Raw genomic sequence first — 13591 nt, forward strand, 5'->3', positions numbered from 1 at the left:
GATACTGTTGTGAAGAAGTTTAAAGCCGGATTTGGATACAAAAAGATTTCCCAAGCTTTAAACATCCCAAGGAGCACTGTGCAAGCGATAATATTGAAATGGAAGGAGTATCAGACCACTGAAAATCTACCAAGACCTGGCCGTCCCTCTAAACTTTCAGCTCATACAAGGAGAAGACTGATCAGAGATGCAGCCAAGAGGCCCATGATCACTCTGGATGAACTGCAGAGATCTACAGCTGAGGTGGAAGACTCTGTCCATAGGACAACAATCAGTCGTATATTGCACAAATCTGGCCTTTATGGAAGAGTGGCAAGAAGAAAGCCATTTCTTAAAGATATCCATAAAAAGTGTTGTTTAAAGTTTGCCACAAGCCACCTGGAAGACACACCAAACATGTGGAAGAAGGTGCTCTGGTCAGATGAAACCAAAATTGAACTTTTTGGCAACAATGCAAAACGTTATGTTTGGCGTAAAAGCAACACAGCTGAACACACCATCCCCACTGTCAAACATGGTGGTGGCAGCATCATGGTTTGGGCCTGCTTTTCTTCAGCAGGGACAGGGAAGATGGTTAAAATTGATGGGAAGATGGATGGAGCCAATTACAGGACCATTCTGGAAGAAAACCTGATGGAGTCTGCAAAAGACCTGAGACTGGGACGGAGATTTGTCTTCCAACAAGACAATGATCCAAAACATAAAGCAAAATATACAATGGAATGGTTCAAAAATAAACATATCCAGGTGTTAGAATGGCCAAGTCAAAGTCCAGACCTGAATCCAATCGAGAATCTGTGGAAAGAACTGAAAACTGCTGTTCACAAATGCTCTCCATCCAACCTCACTGAGCTCGAGCTGTTTTGCAAGGAGGAATGGGAAAAAATTTCAGTCTCTCGATGTGCAAAACTGATAGAGACATACCCCAAGCGACTTACAGCTGTAATCGCAGCAAAAGGTGGCGCTACAAAGTATTAACTTAAGGGGGCTGAATAATTTTGCACGCCCAATTTTTCAGTTTTTGATTTGTTAAAAAAGTTTGAAATATCCAATAAATGTCATTCCACTTCATGATTGTGTCCCACTTGTTGTTGATTCTTCACAAAAAAAATACAGTTTTATATCTTTATGTTTGAAGCCTGAAATGTGGCAAAAGGTCGCAAAGTTCAAGGGGGCCGAATACTTTCGCAAGGCACTGTATATTTTGATTTAAAAAAAAAATTGGTTACTACACGATTCCAGATTTGCTATTTCATACTTTTGATGTCTTCACTATTATTCTACAATGTAGAAAATAGAAAAAAAATGTAAAAACCCTGGAATGATTCGGTGTGTCCAATCTTTTGACTGGTACTGTAGGTGTCTTTTGGAGGGGTTGGGTTAAAGTTGGTTGGACCTTGTAGGCAAATTGACCAATAAAGTGATCTTAAACACCAATTAATATCTGACCTAAGCAGAAATCACAACCCTTGTAAACCTCCAACCCTGATATTCCCAGAACCAAAGTCTCTGAGCTATTGGAACTACGTGGACAATATCATGAATAAAAACAAACGTAACAAAATGTTGATGCTCTTCCTTAGAGAATGAGAAGCATCCCAGCTACTGGAACAACAAGGGGAAGCAGGCCCTCCACAAAGCTCTGGATATGAAGCCAAACGTCCGTCGGGCTAAGAACTCTATTCTGTTCCTGGGAGATGGTGAGTGAGATGGGGCTAAGTGTTGGCATGATTTCCACTATGGACAGAATGAAGGGGGGGGGGGGGGGGGCATAAATGTGTCTATTTATGTGATTTAAAGGGTAACATTTGAATTCATGGAAGCTAGAGCCCAATAAAAAAAAAATAGCTTTGAATGGCAAAACATTTTCATACAGACCCGTTATGTTGTCCCACCCCATATGCAATCAAAATGGCCCTTGAGGCCAGGGATAGGTTATTGAATGGGCAAAATGCTTGGAGGGGAATACGCTTCGCTGAATGATGTATGCTGTATGCATGTGTCAAAACACAGGTTCTACCGATACCAGGCCACCACAGACAGTTTTAAAAGGCAATTTGCTTGTAAGCCTTGGGAAGGTTACAAACATTCAAAAACACAAGCCACAAGACAACTCAGTCCCAAGATGAAGTTCTAGCTGCTGGTGAGGTGAACAGTATAGCCGCCACTACCAGTAGGTTGTTCATCCAGCAAGGGTCAGGGGGGGAGAACAGAGCAGGGGGGGTCAGGGGTGAAACAGAGCAGGGGTCAGTGGTCAAACAGAGAAGGGGTGAGGGGGTAAAGAACAGAGCAGGGTTCAGGCGTCAAACAGAGCAGGGGTCAAACAGTGCAGGGTCAGGGGGAAAGAGAAGAGCAGGGGTCAGGGGGAAAGAAGAACGTAGCAGGGGTCAGGGAAAAAGAACAGATCAGGGGTCAGGGGGAAAGAACAGATCAGGGGTCAGGGTGAAAGAACAAAGTAGGGGTCAGGGGGAAAGAACAGATCAGGGGTCAGGGTGAAAGAACAGAGTAGGGGTCAGGGGGAAAGAACAGAGTAGGGGTCAGGGAAAAGAACAGATCAGGGGTCAGGGGGAAAGAACAGAGCAGGGGTCAGGGGGAAAGAACAGAGCAGGGGTCAGGGGGAAAGAACAGAGTAGGGGTCAGGGTGAAAGAACAGAGTAGGGGTCAGGGGGAAAGAACAGAGTAGGGGTCAGGGGGAAAGAACAGAGTAGGGGTCAGGGTGAAAGAACAGAGTAGGGGTCAGGGGGAAAGAACAGAGTAGGGGTCAGGGGGAAAGAAATCAGTAGGGGTCAGGGGGAAAGAACAGAGTAGGGGTCAGGGTGAAAGAACAGAGCAGGGGTCAGGGGAAAAGAACAGAGTAGGGGTCAGGGGGAAAGAACAGAGTAGGGGTCGGGGGGTGGAACAGAGTAGGGGTCAGGGGGAAAGAACAGAGTAGGGGTCAGGGGGAAAGAACAGAGTAGGGGTCAGGGTGAAAGAACAGAGTAGGGGTCAGGGGGAAAGAACAGAGTAGGGGTCAGGGGGAAAGAACAGATCAGGGGTCAGGGGGAAAGAACAGATCAGGGGTCAGGGGGAAAGAACAGAGTAGGGGTCAGGGTGAAAGAACAGAGTAGGGGTCAGGGGGAAAGAACAGAGTAGGGGTCAGGGGGAAAGAACAGAGTAGGGGTCAGGGGGAAAGAACAGAGTAGGGGTCAGGGTGAAAGAACAGAGTAGGGGTCAGGGGGAAAGAACAGAGTAGGGGTCAGGGGGAAAGAACAGAGGAGGAGTCAGGGGGAAAGAACAGAGGAGGGGTCAGGGGGAAAGAACAGAGTAGGGGTCAGGGGGAAAGAACAGAGTAGGGGTCAGGGGGAAAGAACAGAGTAGGGGTCGGGGGGTGGAACAGAGTAGGGGTCAGGGGGAAAGAACAGAGTAGGGGTCAGGGGGAAAGAACAGATTAGGGGTCAGGGGGAAAGAACAGAGGAGGGGTCAGGGGGAAAGAACAGAGTAGGGGTCGGGGGGTGGAACAGAGTAGGGGTCAGGGGGAAAGAACAGAGGAGGGGTCAGGGGGAAAGAAGAACGTAGCAGGGGTCAGGGAAAAAGAACAGATCAGGGGTCAGGGGGAAAGAACAGATCAGGGGTCAGGGTGAAAGAACAAAGTAGGGGTCAGGGGGAAAGAACAGATCAGGGGTCAGGGTGAAAGAACAGAGTAGGGGTCAGGGGGAAAGAACAGAGTAGGGGTCAGGGAAAAAGAACAGATCAGGGGTCAGGGGGAAAGAACAGAGCAGGGGTCAGGGGGAAAGAACAGAGCAGGGGTCAGGGGGAAAGAACAGAGTAGGGGTCAGGGGGAAAGAACAGAGTAGGGGTCAGGGTGAAAGAACAGAGTAGGGGTCAGGGGGAAAGAACAGAGTAGGGGTCAGGGGGAAAGAAATCAGTAGGGGTCAGGGGGAAAGAACAGAGTAGGGGTCAGGGTGAAAGAACAGAGCAGGGGTCAGGGGGAAAGAACAGAGTAGGGGTCAGGGTGAAAGAACAGAGTAGGGGTCAGGGGGAAAGAACAGAGTAGGGGTCAGGGGGAAAGAACAGATCAGGGGTCAGGGGGAAAGAACAGATCAGGGGTCAGGGGGAAAGAACAGAGTAGGGGTCAGGGTGAAAGAACAGAGTAGGGGTCAGGGGGAAAGAACAGAGTAGGGGTCAGGGGGAAAGAACAGAGTAGGGGTCAGGGGGTGGAACAGAGTAGGGGTCAGGGGGAAAGAACAGAGTAGGGGTCAGGGGGAAAGAACAGAGTAGGGGTCAGGGTGAAAGAACAGAGTAGGGGTCAGGGGGAAAGAACAGAGTAGGGGTCAGGGGGAAAGAACAGATCAGGGGTCAGGGGGAAAGAACAGATCAGGGGTCAGGGGGAAAGAACAGAGTAGGGGTCAGGGTGAAAGAACAGAGTAGGGGTCAGGGGGAAAGAACAGAGTAGGGGTCAGGGGGAAAGAACAGAGTAGGGGTCAGGGGGAAAGAACAGAGTAGGGGTCAGGGTGAAAGAACAGAGTAGGGGTCGGGGGGTGGAACAGAGTAGGGGTCAGGGGGAAAGAACAGAGTAGGGGTCAGGGGGAAAGAACAGAGTAGGGGTCAGGGTGAAAGAACAGAGTAGGGGTCAGGGGGAAAGAACAGAGTAGGGGTCAGGGGGAAAGAACAGATCAGGGGTCAGGGGGAAAGAACAGATCAGGGGTCAGGGGGAAAGAACAGAGTAGGGGTCAGGGGGAAAGAACAGAGTAGGGGTCAGGGGGAAAGAACAGAGTAGGGGTCAGGGGGAAAGAACAGAGTAGGGGTCAGGGTGAAAGAACAGAGTAGGGGTCAGGGGGAAAGAACAGAGTAGGGGTCAGGGGGAAAGAACAGAGGAGGAGTCAGGGGGAAAGAACAGAGGAGGGGTCAGGGGGAAAGAACAGAGTAGGGGTCAGGGGGAAAGAACAGAGTAGGGGTCAGGGGGAAAGAACAGAGTAGGGGTCGGGGGGTGGAACAGAGTAGGGGTCAGGGGGAAAGAACAGAGTAGGGGTCAGGGGGAAAGAACAGAGTAGGGGTCAGGGGGAAAGAACAGAGGAGGGGTCAGGGGGAAAGAACAGAGTAGGGGTCGGGGGGTGGAACAGAGTAGGGGTCAGGGGGAAAGAACAGAGGAGGGGTCAGGGGGAAAGAACAGAGGAGGGGTCAGGGGGAAAGAACAGAGTAGGGGTCGGGGGGTGGAACAGAGTAGGGGTCAGGGGGAAAGAACAGAGTAGGGGTCAGGGGGAAAGAACAGAGTAGGGGTCAGGGGGAAAGAACAGAGTAGGGGTCAGGGGGAAAGAACAGAGTAGGGGTCGGGGGTGGAACAGAGTAGGGGTCGGGGGGTGGAACAGAGTAGGGGTCAGGGGGAAAGAACAGAGTAGGGGTCAGGGGGAAAGAACAGAGTAGGGGTCAGGGGGAAAGAACAGAGTAGGGGTCAGGGGGAAAGAACAGAGGAGGGGTCAGAGGGAAAGAACAGAGTGGTAATGTACCATCCCTTATCTGGTCCATAGGAAGCGTTGCGCATTGTAGCACTCATTGTTCGGCAGCAGCATGGCTCGGTTGCAGTTGTTGGACTCTGTCCTCCAGGCAGCAGCATGGCTCGGTTGCAGTTGTTGGACTCTGTCCTCCAGGCAGCAGCATGGCTCGGTTGCAGTTGTTGGACTCTGTCCTCCAGGCAGCAGCATGGCTCGGTTGCAGTTGTTGGACTCTGTCCTCCAGGCAGCAGCATGGCTCGGTTGCAGTTGTTGGACTCTGTCCTCCAGGCAGCAGCATGGCTCGGTTGCAATTGTTGGACTCTGTACTCCAGGCAGCAGCATGGCTCGGTTGCAGTTGTTGGACTCTGTCCTCCAGGCAGCAGCATGGCTCGGTTGCAGTTGTTGGACTCTGTCCTCCAGGCAGCAGCATGGCTCGGTTGCAATTGTTGGACTCTGTACTCCAGGCAGCAGCATGGCTCGGTTGCAGTTGTTGGACTCTGTCCTCCAGGCAGCAGCATGGCTCGGTTGCAGTTGTTGGACTCTGTCCTCCAGGCAGCAGCATGGCTCGTTTGCAGTTGTTGGACTCTGTCCTCCAGGCAGCAGCATGGCTCGGTTGCAGATATTTAGTGATATTATCTATGATAGCGGAACTACGAGGCTTTTTATAGAATTTTTTTTGTCATTTAGCAGATGCTCTTATCCTCAGAGACTTACAGGAGAATTAGGGTCAAGTGCCTTGCTCAAGGGCACATCGACAGATTTTTTACCTAGTCAGCTTGGCCGTTAATCACCAGGCCTACCTGCCACCAACTATGAATATAATACAGGGGTGTCAAACTCATTACATGCAGGTTTTTGGTTTTTCTTTTAATAAAGACCTAGACAACCATGTGAGGGAGACCTTAATACATCCATCCAGGGTGGAGCGAAAACCCGTAGACACTTGACACATGATATAATAAGGCACGGGGGGGTGTGGTATATGGCCAATATACCATGGCCAAGGGCTGTTCTTAGAGCAGTAAAAATACATGGTTTTGTCATGCCCGTGGTATACAGTCTGATATACCACAGCTGTCAGCCAATCAGCATTCAGGGCTGGAACCACCCAGTTTATAATGCATTATGAAGCACTCATTAAAACATATATTACAAGCAGGATGAGGATGGAAAGAATACTATTCTCTCTGTGTACAAACAATAGACTTATACGATTCAAGTGTAAAACATAGTCAGAGTTAATAATGACCCTTTATTATAAATAAGGTATAAATAAATCATAAATAAACAATTTAGCAAAATATATCAGCTTTCATCTCGTTAAAAACTGACTAACGCAGTTGGTTGGATTGAGAGTTCAGCTATTTCATGATGATGATCTTATCAGTAATATTGTTGGATAACTTTACATCACCTGCTCATGAATGGCATGTTCATGACATATAGGGCAGATGAGCAACAGGTATTGTCAAGAAGGCCAGCGGCCTTATATTTATTTTCTATTTCACCTTTATTTAACCAGGTAGGAACAAGTTCTCAACTATTAATTCTAGTCAGTCTATCAAATCAAATCAAATGTATTTATATAGCCCTTCGTACATCAGCTGACATCTCCAAGTGCTGTACAGAAACCCAGCCTAAAACCCCAAACAACAAGCAATGCAGGTGTAGAAGCACGGTGGCTAGGAAAAACTCCCTAGAAAGGCCAAAACCTAGGAAGAAACCTAGAGAAGAACATGGCTATGTGGGGTGGCCAGTCCTCTTCTGGCTGTGCTGGGTGGAGATTATAACAGAACATGGCCAAGATGTTCAAATGTTCATAAGTGACCAGCATGGTCCAATAATAATAAGGCAGAACAGTTGAAACTGGAGCAGCAGCACGGCCAGGTGGACTGGGGACAGCAAGGAGTCATCATGTCAGGTAGTCCTGAGGCATGGTCCTAGGGCTCTGGTCTTCCGAGAGAGAGAAAGAAAGAGAGAATAATAGAGAGAACACTGAAATTCACACAGGACACCGAATAGGACAGGAGAAGTATTCCAGATATAACAAACTGACCCTAGCCCCCCGACACATAAACTACTGCAGCATAAATACTGGAGGCTGAGACAGGAGGGGTCAGAAGACACTGTGGCTCCATCCGAGGACACCCCCGGACAGGGCCAAACAGGAAGGATGTAACCCCACCCACTTTGCCATAGCACAGCCCCCACACCACTAGAGGGATATCTTCAACCACAAAACTTACCATCCTGAGACAAGGTCGAGTATGGCCCACAAAGATCTCCGCCACGGCACAACCCAAGGGGGGGGCGCCAACCCAGACAGGAAGATCACATCAGTGACTCAACCCACTCAAGTGACGCACCCCTCCTAGGGACGGTATGAAAGAGCCCCAGTAAGCCAGTGACTCAGCCCCTGTAATAGGGTTAGAGGCAGAGAATCCCAGTGGAGAGAGGGGAACCGGCCAGGCAGAGACAGCAAGGGCGGTTCGTTGCTCCAGAGCCTTTCCGTTCACCCTCCCACTCCTGGGCCAGACTACACTCAATCATATGACCCACTGAAGAGATGAGTCTTCAGTAAAGACTTAAAGGTTGAGACCGAGTTTGCGTCTCTGACATGGGTAGGCAGAACGTTCCATAAAAATGGAGCTCTATAGGAGAAAGCCCTATCAAGTCATTTTTAAAAATGGTTTTATGATATCCAATTTGATATCCTGTCTTTCAATTGATACATCTAAGGAGTAGCTGGCTGGCACATATGAATAATTTAGCAGACAATCTACAGAGTAGGGATTAGAGCAATTTAGAGAAGCGAGTGCATACTGTACTGGTCGCCCGGTGGGATTTAAACCCACGACCCAGGCGATGAAAGCGCCATACTCTACCAAGTGAGCCACACGCGACCTTGCATTTGGCCTCACTTGAACAGTGTTCACTTTAAGGTGATGGAGACATCCAATAGCAGCATACCATTACACCAGACATGCTCTATCAAGCGCCGGTATAGTATTTGATAGAAAACGAACCCAGATATGAAAACCAATAGATTCCCATTTGGTATCCATGTAGTTTCAATCAAAGTAATGAAAAAAACTATAGCTCTCTCTCTCAAATCACAAGGTTGATATTTTATCAAGTTAAACTCATTGTAAAGATAATTAATTTAGGGTTGGGACAGGCTTCACTAGCATGCTAGCTGTTCCTGGAATCTATGACTTCATTTGACTCTGAATAAGTAGAATAAGGGCTTAGTTACCAACATTTCACACTATCCCTTTAATAGATAACAAGTAGCGTGCAACCACAATATACTGTAAATGTTCACTGAGCTGGATTCAGCACCCACATCACCCACGTTCAACGTTAGAGCTGATATTCTGTAGTCACCCATCAATGTTAGAGCTGATATTCTGTAGTCACCCATCAATGTTAGAGGTGATATTCTGTAGTCACCCATCAATGTTGGAGCTGATAAACTGTAGTCACCCATCAATGTTAGAGCTGATAATCTGTAGTCACCCATCAATGTTAGAGCTGATATTCTGTAGTCACCCATCAATGTTAGAGGTGATATTCTGTAGTCACCCATCAATGTTGGAGCTGATAAACTGTAGTCACCCATCAATGTTAGAGCTGATAATCTGTAGTCACCCATCAATGTTAGAGGTGATATTCTGTAGTCACCCATCAATGTTAGAGCTGATATTCTGTAGTCACCCATCAATGTTAGAGCTGATATTCTGTAGTCACCCATCAATGTTAGAGCTGGTATTCTGTAGTCACCCATCAATGTTAGAGCTGATAATCTGTAGCTCATTGAACCATGCAATCATTATCAGGTCTTGCGGCAAGGCAGAGGTTGGACTGAAAGTTATAAATGGTATTAGTCATACACGACCAGTCTAAAGTTTTGGAACACCTACTCATTCCAGGGTTTTTCTTTATTTTTACCTTTTTCTACATTGTAGAAAAATAGTGAAGACATCAATACTATGAAATAACACATATGGAATCACATAGTAACCAAAAAGGTGTTAAACAAATAAAAATATATTTTATATTTGAGATGCTTCAAATAGCCACCCTTTGTCTTGATGACAGCTTTGCACACTCTTGGCATTCTCTCAACTAGCTTCACCTGCAATGCTTTTCAAACAGTCTTGAAGGAGTTCCCACATATGCTGAACACTCGTTGGCTGCTTTTCCTTCACTCTGCGGTCCAACTAATCCCAAACCGTCTCAATTGGGTTGAAGTCGGGGGATTGTGGAGGCCAGGTCTTCTGTGACAGCCTGGGCAGCACCATTGAGGTGCTGATTTCTCCATTCTAAAATGATACATTTCTTCTTCTACTTCTTTAAGTGTATTGGCAGTTCATAAATAATGTGATAAGATGCGTACTACCACCTACTGTGCTGTAGTAGGTATAAAGCCAATGTTGGTGATTTATTGTCACCTGGAGTTATGGAATGTTTGCTCAGGAGTATAATTAATTCCTTGGCTGACCTGTTGACTAAGTACCGGTACCCCTTGTTTCTAGCCTTGTTATTGTTATTTTATAGTGTTACTTTTTATTTGCTTATATGCTTGTAAGTAAGCATTTCACTGTATGGTCTACACCTGTTGTATTCAGCATTTCACAGTATGGTCTACACCTGTTGCATTCAGCATTTCACAGTATGGTCTACACCTGTTGTATTCAGCATTTCACAGTATGGTCTACACCTGTTGTATTCAGCATTTCACAGTATGGTCTACACCTGTTGTATTCAGCATTTCACAGTATGGTCTACACCTGTTGAATTCAGCATTTCACAGCATTTCACAGTAAGCTATTCAGTACATTTGATTTAACTTCCACCCAGCACAGGGCATTCTTTATTGAACCTTCATTTAAAAAGTGAAGTCAGTTAAGAACAAATTATTATTTACAAATACGGCCTACCGGGGAACAGTGCCTTGTTCAGGGGCAGAACTACAGATTTTTTTCCTTGTCAGCTCAGGGGATTCAATCAGCAACCTTTTGGTTACTGGCCAAAAGCTCTAACCACTAGACTACCTGCCGCCCCAGGAAAAGCTGTAAAAACGTTATCTGTCAATTCAGGAGAAGTTGTCAAAAGGTTGTGTGTCTTTCAGGAGAAGCTGTAAAAAAAAACCCGTTATCTGTCAATTCAGGTGAAGTTGTCAAACGGTTGTGTGCTCCGCCAATGTCCATGCAGGTATGGGCATCCCCACAGTGACTGCAGCGAGGATCCTCAAAGGGCAGATGAATGGAGGGAACGGAGAGGAGTTTAGTCTGGCAATGGACACCTTCCCACACTTAGCCCTGTCTAAGGTCTGTCCAATCTCCTCTCATGAAGACAATTTCATTTGAACCTCATCATTTTTTTCATTTTGATGTCAGATATTTCAAATATGTATTATGCTCACTACTTTGAACAGGCCTACTGCTGTAAAGATGTGAAGTTAACCCACCTGATGGCTTTTATGACTTCAGGATACTAGTAATATCATTATACTACCATTATACTGATAGTGTTTATACCAGGTGAGGGTACCATTCCACTGTAAAAGAATCCATTCAGGAAATAAATTACTAAAAATAAAATGGTTATATATTTATCCAATTAATTTAATGGAGAACTGAACTCAACCCTGGTATAACGTAGACATGTAAATTAAGATGTTTCACTGGTTTACAACAAATCTGTGTGTGTGTGTGTGTGTGTGTGTGTGTGTGTGTGTGTGTGTGTGTGCGTGCGTGCGTGCGTGTGTATTTGACCCTTCAGACGTACAACGTGGACCAGCAGATGCCTGACAGTGCCGGCACGGCCACTGCCTACCTGTGTGGTGTGAAGGCCAACTATGGAACCCTGGGTCTCAGTGCCTCAGCTCTCCGCTACAACTGCAACAGCACCTTCGGAAACGAGGTGGAATCTGTCCTTCACCGCGCCAAGATGGCAGGTAGGGGGTTTAAATAGGGTCCTTGTCTGAAGGGTCTACAGCAGGCTTTTCCTAACTCAGTCCTGAGGCCCCCTCTTGGTGCACATTTTGGTTTTTGCCCTAGCACTACACACAGGGTTGGGAAGTTTACTTTCTAAATGTAATCCATTACAGTTACTAGTTACCTGTCCACAATTGTAATCAGTAACGTACTTTTTGGATTACCCCAAACGCGTAATAACGTAGTCTGATTACGTTCAGTTACTTTTACATTACTTTCCACTTAAGAGGCATTAGAAGAAGACCAAAAAATGTATGTTACCAATTGAATGACATCTATTGCAGGTCAATGTTAAAGTTTACTCAAATTTTACTTAATTTGGTTGGTTATGTAGGCTTCTTCTAACCCATCAGTTTCTACTACATATAATAATACGATTACATTAAAAAAATGGATTTAGTCTATCAAAAGTGTGTGAGTTTGATCACGTGTCCATTAGGCCTTTGGATATTTATTTTTTATCATCATGAATTAGATTGATCAATAAAAAGCCCCACTTTTATTCCATAGGCTGGGACCCGCACTATGCAGCTGTTGCAAGAGCGCATTTTTCACTGACTGTCCACTGGTTTCAAAAACAATGACTGATAGGCATCTTTAAACTTCTTGAATTCAACCATTATTGGGTTCAAATACACATTTAGATTTGTGAACAGCCATCCACACCAACCACAATCCGTAAGGTGCAAATACCTAAATGAGAGAGCAACAGTGTGATTCACATCAATGCCCTATGTAGATATCAATAATAAGTTATATCCGTATCGCCGTAGACTACACCACTACTATCATCCTTACCTCCAAGCGTTTATTCAAATGGTATAATCCTTGGATGAAGACAGCAGTCGCACCATTGGAAGACATAACTTGGACTGTAGTCTACAAAAGTCTATTCCTGCTCTTTCTCCCCGATCCATCACACATTTGTTGTGTCATCACAGTGGTCTCTGACATCATAGTGGTCTCTGACATCATAGTGGTTGGTCTCTGACATCATAGTGGTCTCTGACATCACAGTGGTCTCTGACATCACAGTGGTTGGTCTCTGACATCATAGTGGTCTCTGACATCACAGTGGTCTCTGACATCACAGTGGTCTCTGACTTGTTGGTCAGACTCGCTCAGGTGGAACAAACTTAAACTTGCGCCTTTTTTGCTGATTTGAACATGTAAAAAAAAAAATATTCCGCAAACATCCTTTCTGATTTTAAAAGTCATCCTCAAAGTAATCATCTAGTTTTTCAAAAATATCTGATATCTGAGAACAATATTTTTGCTGGTAACGTAAACGGATTACAGTTACCCGTTTTTTTGTAATCCCTTACATGTAATCCGTTACAACCCTGACTACCCAGCGGATTCAAATAATCTAAACTTGACAATTAGTTGGTTATTTGAATCAGCTGTGTACAGTAGTGCTAAGTCAAGAACCAAAACGTGCACCCAGGGGGGGCCCCAGGACATAGTTTGGGAAACCCTGATCTAGTGGAATAGATTCCTCCTTTCACCTCCTTTTATTTCAGATCTAAAAACTGAAGATGGGCCTTTGGTGGAAATCCATCCAGAGCTTTCATTAAATTAGGGGTCATCCGTGGTCATCAGTGGAAAGAAAAGGAAAGGAGACTATTTTTAAGTGTATTGAGACACTACCTGGGACTATTTTTAACCTCTACTGTCACGTTCTGACCTTAGTTCTGTTATTATGTCTTTATTTAAGTATGGTCAGGGCGTGAGTTGGGTGGGTTGTCTTGTCCATCTTCGTTTTTCTATAATTTGGGATTTCTGTGTTCGGCCTCGTATGGTTCTCAATCAGAGGCAGCAGTCAATCGTTGTCCCTGACTGAGAATCATACTTAGGTAGCCTGGCTTCACTTTTGAGTTGTGGGTGTTTATTTTCTGTCTTTGTGTATGTGTAACAGTATAACTTTAGACCGTCCCCTCGCCCATACCCGGGCGCGAACCAGGGACACTCTGCACACATCAACAACAGTCACCCTATTTAGCGCGCACCACCGCTAACTAAGCTAGCTGTTTCACATCCGTTACACTAGCACCACCGCTAACTAAGCTAGCCGTTTCACCTCCGTTACACTAGCACCACCGCTAACTAAGCTAGCTGTTT

The 13591-nt window shown here is 45.9% G+C and overlaps 1 protein-coding gene across 2 annotated transcripts in view; it reads left to right on the plus strand.

Moving 5' to 3' along the window:
• The window catches only part of alpi.2 (alkaline phosphatase, intestinal, tandem duplicate 2), a 29853-nt gene that overhangs the window by 2693 nt on the left and 13569 nt on the right, over window positions 1-13591 (plus strand). For both annotated transcript variants that reach the window (XM_021610191.2, XM_021610103.2), the window contains exons 2-4: window positions 1584-1700; window positions 10686-10801; window positions 11256-11430. In XM_021610191.2, coding sequence (XP_021465866.1) covers window positions 1584-1700; window positions 10686-10801; window positions 11256-11430 — 408 coding nt within the window. The remainder of the gene's footprint in view (window positions 1-1583; window positions 1701-10685; window positions 10802-11255; window positions 11431-13591) is intronic.

Source organism: Oncorhynchus mykiss, chromosome 1, assembly GCF_013265735.2.
Source record: "Oncorhynchus mykiss isolate Arlee chromosome 1, USDA_OmykA_1.1, whole genome shotgun sequence".
NCBI lineage: Eukaryota > Metazoa > Chordata > Actinopteri > Salmoniformes > Salmonidae > Oncorhynchus > Oncorhynchus mykiss.